Source organism: Oculina patagonica, chromosome 1, assembly GCF_052425735.1.
Source record: "Oculina patagonica isolate OP01 chromosome 1, crgOcupat, whole genome shotgun sequence".
Taxonomy (NCBI): Eukaryota; Metazoa; Cnidaria; class Anthozoa; order Scleractinia; family Oculinidae; genus Oculina; species Oculina patagonica.
The window spans coordinates 27,179,316-27,203,800 of record NC_135758.1 but is presented as its reverse complement, the minus strand read 5'-3'; the positions used below and the strand labels follow the sequence as shown (position 1 = coordinate 27,203,800).

At 41.8% G+C, this 24,485-nt stretch overlaps 2 protein-coding genes and 1 long non-coding RNA gene across 4 annotated transcripts in view; 2 read left to right on the top strand and 1 right to left on the bottom strand.

Annotated features, from left to right (window-relative positions):
• LOC144643339 (melanocortin receptor 5-like) overlaps positions 1-24,485 on the top strand; it is a 213,471-nt gene that overhangs the window by 29,210 nt on the left and 159,776 nt on the right. The gene's annotated exons all lie outside the window — the stretch shown is intronic.
• LOC144644170 (uncharacterized) overlaps positions 1-24,485 on the top strand; it is a 128,750-nt gene that overhangs the window by 30,407 nt on the left and 73,858 nt on the right. The window lies entirely within an intron of this gene.
• LOC144642132 (major yolk protein-like) lies at positions 1,271-20,931 on the bottom strand. Of its 2 annotated transcripts, none has more exons than XM_078501131.1 (11): positions 20,861-20,931; positions 16,081-16,830; positions 13,963-14,207; positions 12,944-13,216; positions 12,143-12,299; positions 11,026-11,191; positions 7,128-7,319; positions 6,242-6,554; positions 5,209-5,504; positions 3,841-4,427; positions 1,271-3,275 (listed from the first exon to the last, which is right to left on the bottom strand). In XM_078501131.1, exons 1-11 carry the CDS (start codon positions 20,919-20,921, stop codon positions 1,642-1,644), a joined length of 4,674 nt encoding a protein of 1,557 aa, XP_078357257.1. In that variant the 5' UTR covers positions 20,922-20,931; the 3' UTR covers positions 1,271-1,641. The 2 variants fall into 2 exon arrangements, with proteins under 2 accessions (XP_078357257.1, XP_078357251.1); XM_078501125.1 differs by lacking the exon at positions 20,861-20,931 and adding an exon at positions 18,975-19,105.

Sequence of the window (24,485 nt, the reverse complement as noted above, 5' to 3'; positions counted from 1 at the left end):
ATTCACAGACCAAGGATGCAAATAATACATTTTCTTCGTAGATTTTCTCAATTGAACAATTTCCCTATGTTGTCCCAACAAATATTGCGTTATACTGTAGTGTGATATCACGGATAAACGACATACGATACGCGCGAGCAAGCTTTTAAGCTGCGAGAAAGGTCAAACGGTCTCTTGCTCACAGTGTCCCTTTTGTATTATAAGAATTAAAAATTTCTGTCAACTAAATCTAATAGACCCCATCATCTATAATTAGTCTCTCTCGTTTATACATTGTAGTGCTCCATTCTAACTGCACGGAAGTATTTTGCTTTTGTGTTTACGTGGCGATTTCTTGTTAAGTTAAACTTGATTTTCTGTTCGATTGGGCCAAACAGACAAACCGAACCGTTCGTTCAATGGCATAAAGCGATGTCACGCCATCGCTTAAAAACTATATATTTTGTATGACGTTGGGCTATTCTTGTTACCAGAATGGGCAGAAAACCCAACAAGGTGGCACAGTGGGAAGACGATTCTTCCTCTTTCAATTCTCAGCGGATTGTGAAAAAATGGGCCAAAAGCAATGTGGAAAGTTTAAAATGTTCAATTTTTCTGTCCACGTGGCATTGAATCTTCATGAATCCCGCATGTTTTGGCTGTTAGGCGGGTGCAAATGATAAGATTTAATTCAAAGAACGTCACTAGTTTAATCAATTTAAATGATAGATCCACATAAACAATATTAGGCAGAAAAAAATGTATTTCATGGAATTTTTTTGCAATATTTTTGTAATAAAAGAAATTGCAGCCATATTCAGCAACGAAGCCCGATTTTACAGATTGGGGGTGTTTTTTGGGCATCTTATCTCCACAACGAACTCAGTGATCCCCCCAATTTATGACGTGAGTAATTCTTAATCTCACAATGGTGAAAGTTTAAGGATAAATCAATTTCTGACGTGACTCCCCCCCCCCCCCCCAAATTTGTGACGTGAGTAATTCTTTATCTCACAATGCTGAAAGTTTTAGAAAGACTCAATGTTGGAAGATTTTTGCGCGAACGTCCTAATTTTAGATGTTCAGTAACAGTTACTGCGCCGTGCATTGTCGCGGTAATGCTGGTGATTAATTAATCACCGCCCTAACGGCTTGTCCAGAAATACAACTCTCAAAAATATTGAATCCGAAAGGCTGATCTGCTTTGTTGGACCGACAAATTAAAAAAGACGATTACCAGTCGTTCCGCCCTCGTTCACACATCAATCATTGTAAAGAACATAAGCCATGATTGTTATAAAAAGCTACTTTATTGAAAAACAAAAAAGATGAAATAGAATCTTGAAAATGAACTAAGCTTTTGATAAACTTTTTATGAAAAATTCCTTCATCCTAACAAAGCAAACTTCTTTATTACCTTAAACCAAAATAATGCAAAATGGGACCACATTTTTGCCTATAATATGACAAAACCTATGAAAAATATTTTTTGTTACCCCTTAACTGAAAGCTATATCATAGAACGCCATTACATCTACATCCTAAAGTCCAGTCCAGTGTTCCGATATATGTGGATAAACATACGTTTTGACTATAGTGACGGAGAGACTGTGTTATAGTTGTCAAATCCGTTTCCTACATCTGCGCCAGTCTTGTCCAGGCCTACAATCCTCCCTTTCGCCAGGTTTTGGTCTTTTCCACACGGTTTTGGTTCCGATTTGCCAAAAACCAGTCATCTCGGTTGCATTCGGTTCCCCAGTAATCGCCAGGATATGAATTGTCTCCGTCCCAGTACTGATCTTTGGACCAATCAGGGAGCCAGAAACCAGGATTACAAGGAACGTAAGAGCACGTCAAAGGGAGAAGAACGGGCTTCAGGAAGCTAGCGCCATTGTTGCATGTGAACTGAGCTGTGGTATTTTCCATGATGTTGGGTTTAGGGCACATTGGAACCGAGATGAGAGTTTTGCCAACCCGTCCAGCTCTCATTCTGAAATTCCTCCGCTCTCCGAAGCAGCTAATCTCTTGGATGATTGCATTACAAGTACCGTCACGCACGAAGATCACCTTGGTGTAGAACTCACCGCGAAGAGATCGGTGGCTGTGTAAGACAGGTCCATTCTCCATGTGACGGTTCACCATTGTATGGCCTCTCATTGGTTGGCTCATTCGTTTGCTCGTCATATGGTCCATGCCGTATTTCATACCTGGCATCTTTTGCTCCATGCCGTGCGTCATTGGTCCCTTGGAATTGCCAGGATGCATCATTGGTCCCTTGGAATTGCCAGGATGCCTCATTGGTCCCTTGGAATTGCTTGGATACATCCTTCCAGGCATCTTTTGCTCCATGCTGTGCATCATTGGTCCCTTGGAATTGCTAGGATGCATCCTTGGTCCCTTGGAATTGCCAGGATGCATCATTGGTCCCTTGGAATTACCAGGATACATCCTTCCAGGCATCTTTTGCTCCATGCTGTGCATCATTGGTCCCTTGGAATTGCCAGGATGCATCCTTGGTCCCTTGGAATTGCCAGGATGCATCATCGGTCCCTTGGAATTACCAGGATACATCCTTCCAGGCATCTTTTGCTCCATGCTGTGCATCATTGGTCCCTTGCCATTGCCAGGATGCATTCTTGGTCCCTTGGAATTGCCAGGATGCATCATTGGACCCTTGGAATTGCCAGGATGCATCATTGGTCCCTTGCCATTGCCAGGATGCATCATGGGTCCCTTGCCATTTCCAGGATGCATCATTGGTCCCTTGCCATTGCCAGGATGCATCATGGGTCCCTTGCCATTGCCAGGATGCATCATTGGTCCCTTGCCATTGCCAGGATGCATCATGGGTCCCTTGCCATTGCCAGGATGCATCATTGGTCCCTTGCCATTGCCAGGATGCATCCTACCCGGCATCTTTGACTCCATTCCGTGTATCATTGGTCCCTGGCGTTTCATTGGTCCCATGTTCATATGCTTCTTTCCCATCATTTGATACATTTTTCGTCCTTTTGGCTTCCAAAGCATATTCTTCTTCATCTTCCTCATCATTTTCGTCGGTTTTCTGTGGGGCACTCTTCCCCTCTGATTATTTCTTTCACCTATCTGTCGGTGGTGGCGCCCTTGGGACTGGGACTTCTTTTCTTTTGTAGGCTTATTTTCGGATGGTTCTTCGCTCCAGCAATTCTCCATGCACATGGTGTCCTTGTCCGGACATTCATCACACGCAGGACGGTCTTCTGGGTCTTCGTCGCACTCTTCACCTTCACATTCAGGGTCAACTTCTCTTTCTTCAACTGCAATAAACATAGTTTGTACGTAAAACTAAGGCTATTAAGGAACTCTGGTCAGTGTATGTTTTATGATCTTTTCTACGTAGAGGTACTGCCGCATATTTTAATACTGCTGACTATCATAACGGCTAAGGATGTGACAGTTAAAAAAGGCGGCTAATCCATGAGGCACTGGCAATAATATGAAGCAATAAAAGGTTCACTTGGCTCCCACAGCAGTCGAGGTCGCGATTAACCATTTAACCCATATTTTGTCTTTTTAAATGAGAACACAATCTGTAATCTTGAAGTAAGTTTTTAAATAGCGTTTGTGACAAACTGATCCCCCTCCTTCTAATCCAAATAACGTCCTTCTATACTGTGTACTGTGTAACTACACAGAGAGTTAAACAGTCAAACGTATCGCCTTATTTTACTACAGGTTACCGTTTTTCTTTCAAATGTAATTGGTTCGTTGGGCGATCTTACATTTATATTTTTGGCTTATATCTTCTTCCTTTTTTCTGGGACAAGAAAACAAAATGGGTGGGTTGGAGCAGCTGGAGGGAAGGACAGGAAAGGGAGTTACCTGGCGGTTGCATGAGACCCTCCATGGCACGAAGGAACTTAGGGCCAAGCCACACCTGGTATGTCTGATTGACAAACGGTATAGGTGTCAAGCTCTCTACGTCCTTATTGAATATGCCATCTTGATACATCTCCTGTGGGGTCAGAACTTTCTGAGCCTCGAGTAACGCCTTTGTCACCTTCCATCGCCAGATACCATCATGCATGTTGCACGTGACAAGCGCATGGGATGGCACGCGTCCAAAGTTGCATTCTTTGAACGAGTCAGTTCCTGTGTAGTCTACAGTTTTTCCGTCTGGACACATGAGAATGAAGTCGTCTCTTGTGTAGCCATTGTTTGTAATAGCGTCATCAAGAGTGTAAGCGTCAATGAAAGCAACATCGCCATCTTCCCCCTTGAGACACTTCAGGGCTCCTTCGTAGTCGTAGTACTCTTCGCTTATGGGATCCATGGAGCATTTCTCGTCCCCTTGGCCAGCACACGCTTCGCACATCCTATCTCGGCAATGATTCATGTCCACATTGTCCCATTGAAGGTTCTTCCATTGATCCATAAGCCAGTGATGACGAGAACAGAGTAAGGAAAGTCTAAAGATACAAATATATAACTATTGTGAAGCTCTTTCAAGCTAAGAGTGGTTAAACCATTATTTCGGGGTAGAATTAAGAATTTGAGCATTGGACCCATTGGAGCTGGAAGCATTAGCAAAAATTTTGAAACCCGTATTGATTGGTTGAAACAGGCAAGAGTGGCATGTTTGCTCCGATGTCACATAGAATAATACAGGACCCTGTTATTTAACCCTATTTGGGCTTTTTTGGATCTTTTCAGACTGGGAGGGGGGAGAGGATTCAAAATTTTTCCAAAACTTCGGAAAACCGCCTAAAATTACTAAAAAGAATCCGAAATCAATAAAACGGTTCAGTAAAAAAACTAAAAAGGTGAAAATAATTGCATTAAAGTTAATTTTCATTAAAAGGAACACAAAAATTACAAATTTGGGAAAACATGCCTGTCAAAATGCCGTTACCATGTTAACGTCAAGTTCCCGACACAACAACCGATCCTACCAAATTATTTCCAGATAAATCTTAGATAAACTCGCAAATTAAGTTTGGCAGCGTTTGGTTAAATTTAAAAAAGTTTATAAGCATTCAAAGTCAGCGCGGGCACTTTCTGCCAACCCTCCCCCCCCCCCCCCGATCTGGATAGGGTTAAGATCAAAAATCTCCTTATTGTGTCCTCGTGAGTCAGTGAGAATTTAGTTCTGTATCACGACATTTTCTGTGTTAATCAAATCTAGTAGTTTTATTTTAAACTCATTGAAATCTCTTTCGAGAAATAAGATGTCGAAGAGGCGTTTCTTACCTGATAAAGGTGTCTTTATGCATGGGCGTGTGGTCTGTGGTATACTCCTTGTATTCGGTGTCCATCCAGTTCTTAAACGTTTCCCAGTCTTTAACTGTCCACTTGTCGGTGTATGATTTCCAGTCTTCCTTTTGATCCCATTGCTGTTCGGCCCACATATCGAACAAGTTCCATTCCTGTTCAGTCCAGTCTTCTGGTTTCTGCCACACCCAACTTATTAACTTCCACTTGGGCATTGTCAAGTCGTAGAAATCTTCCAAGCCATCATAGTTGTCCCAGCTGAAGTCTTTTTTAGTCTGAAAAGCAAATAAAACGTCTCAGTTGTTTGTAAAGATAACATCCCAGTGGCGGATCTAGGGGAGGGCCGCGCACATTATTTTTAGACCAAATAGAGGCCCGTTAGGCCGAAAAAAATTATTTTTGGGAGCAGGCCCCTCCTTTTTTCCATGGTCTGGATGATCGGGCCGCGCACTAATCTGAAGGTCTGGATCCGCCACTGCATCCCCAGTTTTTTCTAAAACACTTGATACGTATGAAATCGTTGCATATCTAGTATGTACTGGTGCGTCAATATATGCAGCATATAAATTAAAGTACCCGCGCAATTGCAGTCCTTTTTTGATAACTATGCTTTGATGTCTAAATAAGGTAAATTGAGTTTTATAATTGTAGTTGTATCATATTTGTCTCACAATATATTAAATTTAACTATACATTGCAATAGTTTGACTGCCTTCTGCCAGTATTGCCGTATGTTACGTACAGAACGGTCGACTACGATTATGGAATTTCAATTCTTCTTTATTTTTCTTTTGTCATAATGTTGCTCATAAAATAATTTTCTTTTTCTGTTCATGGTTCTTAGGCGGTGATGCTGGATCCGCTCTTTACTTTCTTTTATTTAATTACGGGTGGGCGTCCATGTTACAGAAATTTCAGTGGTACTAGACTGTGACTAACTAGGCGGTGTTTGGTTAGGGTATAATAACCATACGGCTTGCCACATAAAAGGGAAAAATCATGGTATATTTACCTTCTCAATGACGTCATGCATCTCTTGAGTGTGATGGGCGTGCGCACGTGGGTTTTCTGTGGTCATCCTTTTGATCAGCATTCGAAACTCTGGTGATTCGAAGTTTTGCATGTCGTGCATTGGTTGGTACTCGTCGCTGATACTGTCCTGCTTGTCTTGCCACTTGCGCCACTCTGGAGTTTGGTACCATTCTTCCCATCTGACAACCTTATCCTTGAGCATCGAATACCAGTCCAGTGTGCGTGACAACAGATGGTGTTTAGTCAGGTCCAACGTGTACATTCCGGGAACGCAGCTTTCGCCAAAGTGATGTCTGAAAAAACGAGAGTGAACTTATAAATAGTTCATTCTTTTTAAAAAACTAGTTCTGTTAGCCTAGGGCGCCAGGTCACAGATACTAGATAAGGCACTTCAGCAGAATATAGAATAAACTGCTTGATCTAAGTAGCACCATTAACCCAGTCTCCATCGCAGTCACCATTCTAGTTGTCACGGAACGCTTCGATTCTTCCCACGAGACGCGTTGCGTGACCATCCAACTAACGACTGCAACACTTTTAGTCCTGATTTAGACGGTAATTCTTCTTACAGTTCAACGCATTTTTCTCAAATGGTAGCTTTGAGAATTTACATGGCAATACTACCAGTACAAATCCCTAGCTGACGATTAACATCAGTATTCTCACAAGCTATCTGGTTAACACTGCACTGATAATGTAAGGAGAAATTAGATTATCATCACAAATTCTTGATTCGTAGCAAAACAGTCATCGGCTCGTGAAGAAATAACTATGGCTGTGTCACCAAGACGCCCAGCTTGTGGTAAATGTTTTAATTGTTATTTGTTGCTTATTTATCAACAAGATTATTAAAAATATCCACTTACCCGATCGATTTCAGAGGAGAACTAGATCGTGGTATTGTGCCGTTAGCCAGGAGCCATCCCATCGGATGAAGGAATCCGCTGAGTTTATGAACGCCTGCGTTGCACATATTCCAGTCACGCATGTCCTCTGGTAGATCACCGCTGCTCTTACGCATGACGCCAATGGTGATACTTTCCGTCATTGGGTCCTTCCTGTTATAATAGAGAACAAAAGCGTATTCAAAAGTATATTAAGACGGATTCCGCTGAAGGTTCGTGAAATGAGTGCAAAAAATAATTACCAAAAACCTACTCATAGTACAACAACATTTCACATACTATTTGAAACATCTCACTGAAATTCATTTGTCTTAGTGACTCCGTGAATAAACTCTAAAGCATTCTCGAGAAAATTAATGTCAAGCCTCGTAAAAATGTTTAAAACGCGCGCCATTTTGTTTTAAACTGGCGTGAAACGTCCGTTTAACCGAGAATGTAGATAATCTCAAATCCATTTTTCTCTCGCGGGGTCAACTTGAGAGCTAAAGTTTTGGTGGGTTTGTTAAGCTATACTCAAACTGTTTCCATGCTATGAGATCTCTTTGGTAACTTTATTTTTGCCTGTATTGCTCGAATGTTTGGTGGAAATCATCTAAGTGTTAAGGCCAATAAAAACTCGAAACAAAAACAGACAATTTTTGAAAAGCGCGGGAAACGTCGCATCAGCCATATTGGCAGGATCTTTTCTCTTGACTGCTTGTCAAAGCTGAATGAATACAAGACTTCTCTCCGTCATTCTTTCTCTTTGTTGCAGTCTTCATCGTTTGCTGTTTACGTCACAGTTATCACCGGAGCTTAGGTGATGAATTTTGCCTAATTAACTCTTTAAGACTCAACAGTGACCATTATCAAATTTCTCCTCACGATATCAATACTAAATCAACACAGAAAAATCGAGAGTGTTATGGTAACACCAAAAAGGTGTAATTCTTGCAGCTGTGTGAACACCAATTTAGTGTTTTATAACACTGCAACAGTGTACATTTACACCAACATGTGTAAATTACAAATAATTACGATTACGATTCGTTTAACACATCCGTTATAAACCCATGAGGTGTTGAAACACCACAATGCCTTACTAACACCCTTTAGTGTTTCTTGTGCACTAAATAAGTGTATCAGCGACACTGATATGTGTAAACACCTTGCAGCTGTGTGCACACCAATAGTCAATTTACACCAATGAGTATTTTACACTATTCTGTAATCAACACTTTTAGTTGTGTTATAACAACACCATACAGGTGCTATGTTAACACTCTTCTAGACCAGGGAAAGGAACTGGTACGACAGTGAACAGCCTCTAATCACCACTGACTTTAAACACACTAGCGGACTATTAAAACAAAGGTTTCATCGCGTGTCTAATCCCCCTGTCCCGTCACTCTCCACCTGTACTGCACAGAACGCACTGGTACCCCATCCGACCTCTCCCCACTGACATGTACGTCTACACGACTCTGACCACCTGGTACCCAATGCACGTCCCCCATCTGATCCTCTCCCCACTGAAAACTCTGGGAGGCATCTCCTCAACAGGCACCCCCCTCCTCCACCTCACGGCAATCGAAGAAAACAAAGAACATCGTGACATGTATGATGGGGATAAACCTTGATGGTACTCACTTACATCATCTTGGAAAGCGAGACACTACTCACCCCTGCCGGTTCTTTAAAATTATACACTTTTAAGTTCTAGCTGAGAAAAAAAACTGACTCTACGCTGGAGATAGGGTCACATTCGTTCGATGGCCATGTTCTGACCTCATAGGACATTAGGCATTGTTGTTGGGTACTGGTAGTGGTCATACACTTACTCCCCAGATGGTATGACTCACTTACCGATCACTACAAGCTAGAACCAACTGAAGGTAGGTGGCACAACTTGTGCAATCTCAGCCCTCCACATCGTGCCTTCCTGGGCATCAACTTTCTCTCCTACGGGACGGCAGGGGAGAGGGTCAGGGGTCCGCATCACCTTGAGCAGAGAACTCACACTGCCTGTCTAGCGCATATCTACTGAGATCAGTCATCACACTACCCGCCACATTGTTGTCTTCCGTCACCTCTCCTCTCCCTCCCGGCCATGTGCCGAGGAGAGAGAGAGAGAGGGGGCTCAGGTCCATGTCTTGGGCCCTGGAGATCAACCACCACCTTCGGAGAGGGACTCTACAGAGGATCCCATCAATCACACAGTATCTCTGTCCATTCCAGGGGTGGGGGGGGGGGGGTCATTGTGCAGTGTCAGCTTTCCCCCCTGGCTTGGGGTATTCTCAATACATGTCAGCATAATTTTCGGTACATGAGCTGTCGCGCTCATCCCTCTCGCCTCCCCGTCCTGAGGTGTGCGTGCCTACCCGAGTACGGATCTTTCCCTACATCGAGGACACGGATCTCCTTGCGCCGTCTTTATCCGCCCGCTCGACGCGCCGCCCCCCTACTGGCACGCCATCGTGTACGCACTCGAAAGCCTCCCGCGCTCCGGCTGCCCCGCCCCGCTACGTGCTCGCTCTTTCTCCGGGCTCATTCGAGGGCAATTTCCGCTCGATCTCTCGCCACCGTTCCTCTTTTCTCTCACTCATCTCACTATCTCATTATGCTACCTCTGATCACGGAGATCCGAATTCCTACGAGGACGGTGAAAAGATTCATTTTCTCCGTCCCTGTTGCGGGGGTGGTCACGTCTCCCCTTTTTCTTTCTACGTTCGATGTAGGTACCGGATGATCCGAGGCCTGTCACCAAGTACACCACCTTTTCAACACGAGGCATCGTAGATATGTCACACTTGTCTTATTTATTTAGCAATTCTATTAGTGCATTTTGCATTTTTCTTTAGTGATCGACTTCTCGGCGTGTTCTCACTTTCATCTTTTACTGTCATCCTGTCAATCTCACGAAGTCCATCACGCAAGCTTTCTGTCCCCTCGATCACAGTGGACGTCTGTGTTTTCTTGTGTCGTCTTGAGTTCATTTTCTCTCTCCAACAGTGGCCTTCCTTTGCGATGCACTGTCCTGTACGCGAACTTTCTCCTCCCATCGTTGACAGGCAGGCCCAAGATCACAGGGTCAACGATTTTTTCCGTAGTCACTCATCTCAGTGATTTCGAGTCTTCTTCTTCACTTGTGAGGTTGTTCCTCCATGTGGTTTGTGACAATTGTTCCCAGGCGCATGTTTAACTTTTTTCTCAATTCGGCCCTCCCCCTGGTTTAGGTTCAGCAAGTGAAACTGTTCATCTCCTTACTAGTATAGAAAGTGTGTATACTTTTGTGTTGTACGTGACATCTCTCATCTTTTCTCTCTTCTCCCCGGCTGATACCAATCATCTTGTCAGCTGGTTCGGCATTTCCTTTATTATTTGGGTGGTCTTTTTAGTTCGGTCTGCAGCACATCAAATATCTCATAGTGTCTTTCTTGCATACCGGCACAGAAGTAATTGCATTTCGTATTTCACAACTATTTCGTGTGGCTACGATCCAGCGTTAAATACATACTGCGGTGTTAAACCCGTGCAAGGTTTGTACCCGGTTGCAGTGTAAAACACCAACAAGGTGTTGCACAGTGTTTCGATACACCAGTTTGGTGTTTGTTAACACTGAATTGGTGTATTGGTATATTACACCATGTTGGTGTTGTGGTAACACGGACATGGTGTAAATTTATACTACCCTCGGTGTTCTTTAACACCCTCACTTTTTCTGTGAAGAGAAGAGGTTATGAGAAGTAATAAAATGGTCACAAAAGGAAAACTGCTTTTGAACTTTTAATAAATTCTCGCAACAGTGTTATAAGTTTATGTACGAAGATCATTCAGGAGAATTTGTATGTAGATATTGGGTTAATATCCTCATGCTTACCCTTTGTAGTTTTCCGCCATAAAGGGAGCCAGATTATAATCCAATCCTGCCATGAACATATCCATCGCATTAAGATCGACAATATCAGCTACGTTTTTGGCAACCATTTCCACGCAATCGTTTTTGGACATGGCCTCAATACAGCCCCAAGAAATCTTTTTGACATCTGTGAAAATAAGAGATCGTTTTATTAAAATGTACGTCTATCAGAAATACAACTTCTAAATTTGACGTATGTCAGCCGCTTTTTTGAAAGAGATTTTTTCTCACGTGTGGACGTCTTAAAAAGTCATTCAAACCGCACAAACCTTTCAAGTCTCGACTATTCACAGCCTGATAAGCTACAGTCAGACTAGTGCGCATTGAAAGCCAAGGGGCTTTACGTGATGCGTGATTTGGGTAATTACGAGCGCGTTATTCATGAAAAAAAGTAAAACGTTGTGTGCGATGAAGCGCTTTTGCGTGAAGCGCGATTAATGGAAACGTGACCGCGTTATATGTAGTTGTTCGTGATTTGAATGTGCAAAATCAATACGGAAAACGGAATCACGAATTTTGTGTATTTAATGATCATCTAGCATATATAAACTTTACTCTTGTTGAGATCGAAAACTTCATGATCACAAAAATGCTGACGACGCTTTCTTTTTAATCTTCAGACAGGGTGAATTTAAAGGGAACCTCAACTCTTACAACAAGTTGACGTTGAATAGTTTGAAATAATGCCTAAATCCCACATTTTACAAGACAAGGGAGAAATAACATTAAATAACAACAAAAAGTGGGAAAGATTATCGCTTTTAAATTTCTCGCGCGCCGGCAGTTTGGATTTTATGACGTGTAATGGTTGCCGCTATTGTTATTAGAAGGCAGAAGGTCTATTGAATGAAACAACTAGGCAACCATTACATGTCATAGAATCCAAAATGGCGGCGCGCGGGAAATTTATAAGCCATAACTTTTTCCACTTTTTGTTGCTATTAATGTTATTTCTACCTTGTCCTGTAAAATTTGGAATTTGGGCATTATTTCAAAAAAAATCAACGACAACTTGAACTTGTTGTAAGAATAGAGGTTCCCTTTAAATAAACATCTTATTGTAAACTGACTGGCTTACCAGTGATTGCCTGGAAGCTGCTGATCATATCCTTGCATTTCTTCATTTCTTCGTCTCCGACGACGCAGATGAAGGCTCGAGGTTTGGGTTCAAGCTCTGCACAAGTCTTCCAGACAGCTGCTTCCTCACCAAGGAATTGCTTGTATGTTGTTTCGTTCTACATATATAAAGAACAAAATCTAATTAGAAATTCAAGACTTTGTAGTAAATTTTTCACTCCCATCTTTTCTGATTTTTTTTGAGAGTTTTTTTTTGTGCATTTCAACGACTTTTCAAATGGTAGGCCGGGAATGAAAAAAGATTTAGCAAAAATTGAGCGAACTTTACTGATGCTGCATGTTTTACTTTTAAACTGATTTGAATCCACGGCCAAACTATCAATATCTAGCTAGGAAAGACAAGAAGAACTTCTTTTTGTTAACCCTTAATTCCAGTCTTCCATTAGCACCACTTTCAATTGTGTTACGTTTCTCTCGCCCAGATAACTCCCCCCCCCCCCCCTGGGTATCTGATGTGTAAAACAACCCTTTTATGAGGGACCAGAAGCGTTAAAATGGAAACTGAGAGTTGCATAAATTTTCAATGAGAAAATGGGATTTTGGTCACTAGGACATGGATTTGGTCACTGAGAAAGGGAATCACACAGAGAAAACAATAGAACTGGGACTGGGAGTTTAAACATTTGGGAAACCAATCGGCCAGGAAACAGTATTTGGGCAAAACTTGGGCTTGGAAAATGGGATTTATATCCCGTCTTCAGGACCCTCTTTTGTGAAAGAAAGAAAACGTAAAAGCTCTAACCTCTGGGATGGGCACCAAGGAACTGCTACCATCCCTGAAAATAAGATCCTTGTTCTTCATCCAGGTCATTTCCCACCTGTAACTCTCACCGTCTTCGTCATCTTGTTCGTCTTGGCTATCGCCTTCGTCACCTTTAGCGCAGTAGGCAGACGAGTCAAACAGGCTGAACGCGTTCACTGAGCCTGGTGTCGAGAAGCGCGTCGAGGCGTCCGTGAGAGCATTGGTGCAAACTTTGACCCAGTCCTTTGGCTTGTCAGAAGATACCAACAAGACCTGGCGGAAAAGACATGCAATGGATTAGCTAACTTAAAAGAACTTGGCGTTCTAAGAGGTGCACAAAGTCCATTCTACCCTTCTAAGATCTTAGAAACAGAACAGACTCGTATTCAGTCATTTGTATCAAATATTCAGGGATTTACTTCATTTTACAGGCCATCCAGGCAGGGACTCCTGATCCAGGCTTGAGTAACAAAATGAGGCGGGAAATATGGGAATCCCCTGCGGAGCACATGGAGTGGCGGTGGAGGAGGGGGGGGGGGGGGAATGTTTCCAGTATCCCGCAGTAACTAAAGTGGTATCAAATGGTCTTTGCGAGCATTTGCGAGCATGCGAGCAAAGGGTTTTTCTTTGCGAGCACGAGCAATGACAAAAGTTAGCCTTGCGAGCAACGAGCACTTTTCAAAACGTTTCACTACTGAAAACCGAGCATGCGAGCAGTTGTAAAATGTGCGAGTACGAGCAATCGAGCACCCACTAGAATTTTGCGAGCATTGCGAGCACTGCGACATTTTGAGGGGCCATTCATGACCCCTAACTAACAGAGTATAACGTTACTATCAGAATTATTGAGTGCTAACGCTTGATATAGAATTAAAAAGTGTTGCGTGACATCCCGAATAACGCACGCTAAGTCAAGTTGTCACAGGTATCGGGTAATCAATTGGAGCTGTGGTGACTGCAGAACCGTTGCGTGACATACCAGAAAAAAGGCCGAGCGATTACACTAGCGTGTTACCTACCTGAGGGTGTTCCTCGGTCAGATGACAGTCTGTCTTCTTAACATTTGCCCAGTCTAGAGAAAGCCTCTTGTCTTTACATACAATATCAAACTCATTATAGAGGGAATCGTAGTTCGTCATGACGTCATGAGTATGGACGAATGCCACATCTCCCGCCCCATCGCGAAGGCACTCAAGAGTCCCTGTAAAGCCATAGTAGGGTTCCTTGTCTGAAAGGGTCTCGCAGAAATCATCATCTTCTGGCCCTTTGAATTTAAAAAGAGTAGGAATATAAAAAATCAAGCTTGCATTACAATTTTATTTCAGATATATCTTGGATAGCACGGTTTAAAGGTCAGTTGTCAAAATTTATTTGATCCACGCCCACGTTTGGATGACACGCATCAGCTTCACGCGCGCGAGGGAGCGCGATATTCCCACGCGGGAAAGCAACGTTTATGACCTGGAACTCGAGGCTCCATGCGCGAGATTATTTGACGAAGGAAACTTTTCTTACGGACACAATTACTGACAATCCACTGAGACAACAGCATATCAATTTGCCACCAAATAAAGTACGTGCCTCAAAAATTGAAATTAGAAATGTCGCAGTGCTTAGCAAAATACTACGTTTGTACTGAGATTTCCATGACGAAAAAAGCATCTTTTGTTTTCAAGTATACATTTGGAATTACGTGATTGGTTTTGGTCAGGTAAAAGCTTTTTTCGTTGTTATTCATACGTTTGTCATCGTAGCTTATAATCTGGCTCGTAAGAGAGACCCGAAACTATTTAAAGAACCTTGTAGCATCACCTGACAGAACAAGCACATTCAGGTTCTCGGAAGTTTGTTATTTTTGGCTACACTTATGGATCATACTTGTGTAACCATTTTTAGAAGAGCTCATGATCGATTGTATGAGAATTTGCCTTAAGTAAATTCTGTTGTTCTAAGATCTTATGATCGATTGTATGAGAATTTGCCTTAAGTGAATTCTGTTGTTCTAAGATAGCAAGGTGTAATGTTCAAGTAGGCGGTTGACGTATTGTCGACACAACACACGACAATCTGCAAAGTAATTTCTGTTTTTAAATAACGAAGTTGGCAATAGAGGAAAGAAAATTTCCAGCCAAACAAGCAATTCATTTACATCTGGGTCCAGGTTGATGACGTCACTTGAACAAAACGACAAGAAAACTAAAACATGAGAACATGACTCTTGTGTACTAAAATAAGACACGTCGTTTTTGATAATCCGTCAAAGAATTAAATAACATTGATTGTGAAAAGCTGTCTTAAAATGCACGAAAAACTTCTGCTGTGTGTACTTAGTTCAGACTCACGCCGTTTTTTTTATTGATTTTCTTACTAAAAAAATTAATTGAAGTGCCCGAAAAACTTCTGATCAGGGTCAAGTCGTTTTTCAACTGGTCAAAACATTTAAAACGCCGTTTTTACTGTGAAATTAAAGTGCCAGAGATACTCCTGCTTTGTGTACTAAGTCCAGAGTCACGTCGTTTTTAATTGGTCGAAAAATTTAAAACACCGTTTTTTCCCAGTTAGTTAGTCGTTTTCAATCGATTGAGACATAAAGAATGAAATTAATCTTAACCGCTCTTTCAAAATACATGAGAGACTCCTGCCCCCTGTACTTAGTTCAGAGTCACGTCGTTTTTAATTGGTGGAAAAATCTAAAACACTTGAAAGAAACTCCTGCTCGTTTTTAATTGGTCGAGACATTAAAAAAACATTGTTAAGTGTTTTAGAAAAAAGAGAGCTAGCTAAAGAGATAACCTATTGAAATTAAAGACTATAAACGTGCGGGTAAGTAAATCCATTCAAGGATTACAAAGGCAAATGGGCTCTTATGACTTAATGCTGATAGATTGAACATATCGTTTTCGCTTTTTGTGGGAAAGATTGCCAAGAAATATAGTAAGCCCTAGACATTGTACCCAAACAGATAAACAACAATAGCTATCACGTACATCCAAATTTGAAATTTGAAAGATTTTTGACATTCGAACACAAGCTCAAATTGTCTTTTTTCCTTGCAATGCTCTTGCCAGAAAATAAAAATTAACAAACAAACAAACAAACAAAAAACTTTAACAATAAACCTTGTTCAACTCACGTACCTTGACATAACTTGCACAGAGATTCTGGGTTGGTCATGTTCCTGTTATACTTGTAATTCTGAACGCCAGGCACGCAGCTTTCTTTGAAGAACTCGCCCGCGCACTCGTACACGTTCCCTGCGCGCGGGATGACGCGCTTCTGGATGAGTGAGCAAATGGGGGCCTTGAAAGTGTCGTCCACGCCGGGGTGACACGATTTGCGCTGGTCCATGTCCTGAAAGCTGTTGACATCGCGGTTGGTTTTCTTCACCAGTACAATAGAAAAGTGCTTGAAGCTACCATCTGGCTCTTCATACATGGCAAACTTCGTGTCGTAGTCTGGAATATCTTGGTGATCTTCTTTTTCATACATGATGGGAATCAAGTCGTGTATCTTCCCTGCCGTGTAGATATCCTCACCTTCGGCCGTCATGATGTCTGCGTGTCCCAGTCGAATTTCGTCCATGCACGATTTCTTACAAGACGCCATGACGCAGCTCCAACGCAATCGAGGGCTCACCATGTAGTTGAATTCCGTGATCATTCTCTTGCACTTTTTCATCTCGCACGGGTTTGTGACGCACCAACGAACTTGTGGGGTATCTTCTTTGGGTCCATCTTGGCCTCTATGTGGGTTTATTCCTTGCCTGGGCATTTTCCATGGTTTCCTGTCCCGGGGACGAGTTTTCACTGTCCAATCTTCAAACTGCCATTTATCAGGTCGCTCTTCAGGTTTAGTGGGCCTCTGTCGACGCTTTTCTTTCCTTCCTGCTGTTGGAAAATAAAAGTAACATGTTTATATTATGTTAAAACAAAATACTACAGGTTTAAAGTACTACTATTATTCCAGCAAGTCCACCAGTTTGAAGAACGGATGTTTTGATCCTTTAAGGAAGCGTTTAAAGTCACTTGCTTGGATATTCAGTTGTGAGTGTATTTCAGCAAAAGCCGTAAAAGTGGACAGAAATTGGGCCAAACAATAGACCGACATTTTGTCTTAACAGAAATCGATTAAGCCCACGCCCAAACCCTTGCTCTTGTTTGACCTCAAACTCACCACGCTCTTGACGATTCTTGTTGACGCGGGAGCGCTTTCGCATCAAATTTGAGCCTGCTTCATTTTTGCGACTTTTTTTGCTTGTTTACAAGCGAAAATAGGAGAATAGCAGTTATGTGGGGCAAAATTTGGAACATTCTTGTCTACTCTCAAGGGACTTTTTTAATTTCTCAAGGGAATATTTTAATTTCTCAAGGGATTACTTTCCGCTGTGGGTGATCACGCGATCTCGTGGAAAAAACGTGACTTGTCACATTTACAAACGTTATATAACAATGTTAAAAGTGACATGTCAGCTTTCTTATCTCAACGCACGTGTGTCTGAAAGGCGATCTATAAAAAGCGTCGCACAAACAATGGATTGCGTAACTAAAACACGAATAAATAGCCACTAGCACTTACATCGTTTAAAAATTACAAACGTCAAAAATAAACCATACCAAAAAACTTGCTCTTTTCAAAGATATTATTGAAGTTAAAACAAATGCAAGAGATGGGGGCTTCTTTTAAGGCTTCTTTTTTAGGCCAAATTTGGTCGCTACAAGCGCCCATTCTATTTCGTCATCAGCCTAGGTCGTTAGGGACGTGACCTCGCGTTGACAGCAATGTTGCATAAATCGGCTTTACAACATGCGATCGTATCTACGCAGTTCGAGTGGAATTCCAGTCAAAGACAGCAAAATTCCTTCGTATTTCATCTTCAAATATAATTCGATAGCATTCACTGTATATATGGCTTTTGTTTAATCCTTCTTAAGCCCACGAAGAAGCTGTCTTGATATCCGACCCTCGCATAGACTGTCCACAGCCCTCTATTTTTCGTGTTTTTCGATCGATGAGCGCTCGGTGAGAACGGCGAGAGACCTGGACGCCAGCACAAAACAGAAGAAGCAAGAGGGTGGGGGCGGGGAGCGAAAAAACGCCTGACTCGTCCCCAGTCGTCTTCATACAGCACGCGGCAAATATACAGCGGAGGGAGAGATTGCCGCGTGCTGTATGAAGACGACTGGGGACGAGTCAGAAAAAACGCAGCTTGAGTGTATCGATTTGTTTACGCAATGTTTTCTCCGACAGTAGTCGGAAATATCCGTATTTTTTTCGTGCTCTTTCGTGGAGCAATCGTAACGATACGGCCTTGAACACATTGAACAGCGGTCTACCTATAACAATTCAAATATGGCGTCACAAAAACAAAGCGTCGAACGCATATTTTGCTGTTTCATTTGCTAATTTCGCTGCCGTAATCGACTGCCTCGAAAGGTCCTTGCAATTTTAAAGTATAGAATTGTCAGATCTCGGTGAAATTTGCACTGTTTATTTGTGTAATGTTAAGGAATATGTGTATAAATACCCGGCGCGGACGAGCCATTTTTGACAAAATTATACGGCTGCATTTCCTCCGCGAAGATAGGAAATTGTTAAACTAAACTACAAAGCAACCGTAATGATAAGTTCGAAGAACAATGCACAGGATAAACCTTCGACTCATACTTCATGCGAAAAAAGTCGGTATCTCGAAGAGACTTTGATTTCTTGAAGATTCTTATTTCTCGTGCAACTCTCTAGCTTCATTTAACTCAAGACGTTTCTCGTTTTCTTTTAGCCCGCTTATAATCTAAGGTATTGCCCAGCACAGTCGAAGGCCTAGTGAGCATTTTACTTTTCGTGCGTTTTTTCTTCTCAGTAAATTCCACAACCTTGCTTCATTGTATGCACATCCTCAAACGCAGTTAAAAATTGAAAATGCTTCACATTACGTATTTGACTTGAGGGAGCTCGAGTAAATGAATTGAAACAACTGTAACTATCACATTGATCTATCTATCACATGGGCTCCTGCTATCACATAATAAAATACCTTGTGGGAGTCCATCGGCCAAGGCGAACGCAAGCAACAGCAAAACTACGAGCGCTTTCATGGTGCACGATCTGCTCGCAAAAGAGCTGGTGAAAAGATCTGCCTTGGTAAACTGCAATTTATAGCCGTGGATACATCACCTGATCTATCATAAGGTCATTTATCTGTTCATTGTTGTCTACTTTTGTCAGCTGATCAGGATCTGTTAAATGGCAATTTCCTTCTATTGTTCTGAATGTTTTCACGCTGTGCTAAGGTGTTTAATACAGATTGTGGTTTTATCGCTAAGTTGTTAATTGGCTTATCGCCAGGGAGCTGAATGAATACCAAAACACATCTTCGTCTCAATTCATTTGCTGTCCCCAAATTGAGCCATGTATTTCTCATAATACTAGTTGCGAAAAACTTGTTTGATTAATGTAGGTCAAGAACAAATCACCAAAAAAGAGCTCAGCTCCCTGATGCAGCGGGGCATCCAGATGTTCACGAAAAGTGGGGAAGGCGGAGTGAAGATGGGGGCGGGAGGGTGAGGGACTGAACTTTAATCGGGACAGTTCGCGCCTTAATTAAATTGTTCTTTTTAAGAACGGGGGACCGAGCCCCCTAGGTACCCCTCCCCTCTCTTAGATCGGTCACTAAATTGTTCCTGATGACGGTTGCATGCATATTAAAAGGGCTTATGTCTTGCAGATTACAAAGTTGTTTTTTTCCCAATGTATTCTGAACATAGCGATCGATCACCAATAGTAAATCGGTGCACCAATCGAGCGTACACGAGGACGCGTCCCATGCATGCTTCCCGGGGCATGCTTGCATTTCTCCCTAGAACAGTTTTAAGACTGGGTAGGTAGGTAGGTAGGTAGGTAGGTAGGTAGGTAGGTAGGTAGGTAGGTAGGTAGGTAGGTAGGTAGGTAGGTAGGTAGGTAATACTTTATTTAAAACACGGTAAATTCCATTCAGGTATACATAATAAAAAAGAACAAGGAATATAAACACTAACTACACTAACTAAGAGAGGCTAACTACTAGTAAGAACAAACAAACAAAAACCTGCTTTACAAGGACGCCGTGTATTTATAATTTAAATGCAAAATGAGCCGAACTTGTGATTTTTCAATTTGTTCTTAAATTCGCTAAGTGTGATGGATAGTTTTATTTCATCCGGTAAGCCATTCCATAACACAGCCCCGCTGTAGCTGAAGCTTCGTTTACAATAATTAGTGCGCGGCTGTGGTATGGATAGCTTTCCTTCAGTATTCCTGAGATTGTATGTCAAGGCTTCATTACGCGGGAAAAACCGAGAACTCAAATAATTCGGAGTCAGGTTGTTCATAGCATTATACATCATAATCGATTTACTCACGGCCCTTTGATGATCAAGTTTGTGCCAATTTAAACTATGTAATCAAAAACCGTAAAAGTGGACAGAAATGGGGCCAAACAATAGAATTGAACCGAAATTTTCTTAGAACAGAAATCGATTAAAGCCCACACCTAAACCCTTGCTCTTGGTTGACCTCAAACTCTCCACGCTCTTGACGATTCTTGTTAACGCGGGAGCGCTTTCGCATCGAATTTGAACCTGCTTTATTTTCCTTTAACCCGGCCTTTAACGGCCTTTAACTCAAGACGATTCTTGTTGTGTTTGACCCTGCTTATAATCTAAGGCATTGCCCGGCACAGTCGAAGGCCTAGTGAGCATTTTACTTTTCGTGCGTGTTTTATTCTCAGTAAATTCCACAACATAGCTTCATTGCATGCAATCCTCAAAAGCAGTTAAAAATTGAAAATGCTTCACATTACGTATTTGACTTGAGGGAGGTCGAGTAAATGAATTGAAACAACTGTAACTATAACATTTATCTATCTATCACTTAATAAAATACCTTGTGGGAGTCCATCGGCCAAGGCAAACGCAAGCAACAGCAAAACTACGAGCGCTTTCATGGTGCACGATCTGCTCGCAAAAGAGCTGGTGAAAAGATCTGCCTTGGTAAACTGCAATTTATAGCCGTGGATACATCACCTGATCTATCATAAGGTCATTTACGTGTTCATTGTTGTCTACGTTTTATCAGCTGATCAGAATCTGTTAATCGGCAATTTCCTGCTATCTATTGTTCTGAATGTTTTCACACTGTGCTGTAAAATGAGTATAAGGTGTTTAATACAGATTGTGATTTTATCGCTCAGTTGTTATCTGGCTTATCGCCAGGGAGCTGAATAAATACCAAAACACATCTTCGTCTCAATTCATTTGTTGTCGCCAAATTGAGTCATGTATTTCTCATAGTACTATTTGCGAAAAACTTGTTTGATTAATGTACGTCAAGAGCAAATCACCAAAAAAGAGCTCAGCTCCCTGATGTAGCGGGGCATCCAGATGTTCACGAAAAGTGGGGAAGGCGGAGTGAAGATGGGAGGAGGGTGAGGGACTGAACTTTAATGGGGACAGTTCGCGCCTTAAATTGTTCTTTTTAAGAACGGGGGACCGAGCCCCCTAGGTACCCCTCCCCTCTCTTAGATCGGTCACTGAATTGTTCCTGATGACGGTTGCATGCATATTAAAAGGGCTTATGTCTTGCAGATTACAAAGTTGTTTTTTTCCCAATGTATTCTGAACATAGCGATCGATCACCAATAGCAAATCGGTGCACCAATCGAGCGTACACGAGGACGCGTCCCATGCATGCTTCCCGGGGCATGCTTGCATTTCTCCCTAGAACAGTTTTAAGACTGGGTAGGTAGGTAGGTAGGTAGGTAGGTAGGTAGGTAGGTAGGTAGGTAGGTAGGTAGGTAGGTAGGTAGGTAGGTAGGTAGGTAGGTAGGTAGGTAATACTTTATTTAAAACACGGTAAATTCCATTCAGGTATACATAATAAAAAAGAACAAGGAATAAAAACACTAACTACACTAACTAAGAGAGGCTAACTACTAGTAAGAACAAACAAACAAAAACCTGCTTTACAAGGACGCCGTGTATTTATAATTTAAATGCAAAATGAGCCGAACTTGTGATTTTTCAATTTGTTCTTAAATTCGCGAAGTGTGATGGATAGTTTTATTTCATTCGGTAAGCCATTCCATAACACAGCCCCGCTGTAGCTGAAGCTTCGTTTACAATAATTAGTGCGCGGCTGTGGTATGGATAGCTCCCGGGGGGGGGCACTCAAAAAAAGTTTTATACGGGGAGGCTCCGCCCCAAGCTCTTACCCCTTACCCTTTTATATACCATTTTCACAGAAATTGTACACTTTTCGTATACCTTTTACTGAAAAAAGGTACCCCTTTCATATACCTAAAAGACGTGACATAGCCTTAGAACTGGACGTTTTCTTGTCATTTTTATGTAGCGCTTAATAAATTAAAATAATACAGCCATAAAGTCCGTCTGTTCGAAATATTTTAATTACAGGCCTTTTAAAAAACCTAAATGACGGATTTTCATACCCTTTCATATACCTAAACTTGTGAAATCGCTACCCTTTTATATACCTGAAGCCTGAAAAAGGTACCCCTTTCGGGCGGAGCCTCCCCGTATAGGCCGTTATATGGAGTACCCCCCCCCCCCCCCGCGGGGGATAGCTTTCCTTCAGTATTCCTGAGATTGTATGTCAAGGCTTCATTACGCGGGAAAAACCGAGAACTCAAATAATTCGGAGTCAGGTTGTTCATAGCATTTTACATCATAATCGATTTACTCACGGCCCTTTGATGATCAAGTTTGTGCCAATTTAAACTATGTAAGAGTTCATCAGTATTTCTATCATAGTTAGAGAAGGTTATTATACGCGCAGCACGGTTCTGTAGCTTTTGTAGTTTCTGAGAGGGTCCCTTTGAACAGCTCACTACACTACAATAATCGAAATGAGGCTGAATTAATGAATTGTAAACGGTGAGAAGTATCTCACGTGGAACAAAATCCCTTATGCGTTTGATGGCGCTTACGTCTGAAGCAATCTTTTTTGAAATTTCCTTTATGTGAAATTCCCAATTTAGATTTTGATCAATACATACGCCGAGAGATTTCGTAGTGGATACTTGTTCAACAGGGATTTGATTTATTTTGATTGAGGGATTCTCAGGTAGATTAGATAGCCTTTGTCTAGATCCAATTAATAAAAATTCCGTTTTTGTCAAGTTCAGTGTAAGTTTATTGGCTGCAAGCCATAATCGAATTTCTTCTAGATCAGAATTTATACATTCATTTATTTCTTCGACACTATTGCTCGCAAAAGTAATGCTGGTATCGTCAGCATACATTCTCGGTTGCGAGTGACATGACAGTTGGGTAGATCGTTGATATACAATAAGAATAAAAGAGGGCCTAAAATAGTTCCCTGTGGAGCACCACACTGAAGAAACCTCTCGGATGATTTATTACAATTTACTAGACAGGTTTGTGTGCGACTATTTAAGAGGCCTTCCAAGGGGTAAAAGCGACAAGCGACATGACCCTGAAAACTGGCGACATTGAACATTTTAAAAGCGACAAGCGACATCATTACAGCACTGAAATGCGACAGCGACACGAAGCGACAGCAAAACAATGGGGTAAAAAACGACAGCGACATTTACCGCTGTTAGCTAGGCGACATGGGTTCTAAAAAACATGCGACATTGCGACACGGCTACCCCCCCCTTGGAAGGCCTCATTTAAATAAGAAGAAAACCATTTATGCGCGGGTCCTTTAATACCATAGAACTGTAGTTTTGATAATAAAATATTGTGGTCCACCGTGTCAAATGCCTTTTTGAGGTCAAGAAAGACAACAGCATTGACAAGTCCACGATCGATATTCAGTGACCAGCTATCAGTCGCTTCAAGCAATGCTGTGACTTTGGAATGAAGTGAACGGAAACCAGATTGGTGGCTAGATAGAAGGTTATTGACGATAAGATAATTATACAATTGATCATAAACTATACGTTCAAAAACCTTTGCCACAACAGGAATAATCGAAATTGGTCGATAATTAGATGGATCAGTTCTTTTCCCAGCATTTTGAAAGAGTGGAGTGATTCGGGCATTTTTCCATTCATCCGGAAAAATTCCGGTTGCTATAGACTGGTTAAATATTTTACTGAGTGATTTGGCAATTAGGTCAGGACATTCTCTAAGAAGCCTGGCCGAAATAGAATCAAGTCCTGTTGCTTTAGATCTACAGAGTTTAGTTAAATGCAATAGAACTTGAGATGGAGTTATAATTCCAAAAGAAAATTCTTCATTGGTTTGATCGAGAAACTCTTTATAGCTCACATCTACATCTTCTATTTCTTTAGACAATTCAGAGCCGATTTCGGAGAAAAAAGTATTAAAGGTCTCCGCAATTTCAGTTGGATTGTTTGTTTTCTTTCCATTACATTCAAGTTCATTAATTACAAAAAAGCGAGTGACCCTCCACCCAGGGTCACCCTGCCCCCGAGTCAACTTTGCAATTTCTCATATAAACGGTTCGCAGCTATTTATAAAGAAACGTATGAAAAGCTCTCTCACCCGGGGTGGCTCGG

Bases quoted from the DNA above. Each gene is read 5' to 3' on its own strand.
- LOC144642132 (XM_078501131.1), bottom strand. From the start codon at position 20,921: ATGAAAGCGCTCGTAGTTTTGCTGTTGCTTGCGTTTGCCTTGGCCGAT. The intron at 13,217-13,962 runs GTAGGTAACACG...CTTTTCCGCCAG, and splicing joins TGACCGAGGAACACCCTCAG to GTCTTGTTGGTATCTTCTGA. The intron at 12,300-12,943 runs GTTAGAGCTTTT...TTATATATGTAG, and splicing joins CCTTGGTGCCCATCCCAGAG to AACGAAACAACATACAAGCA.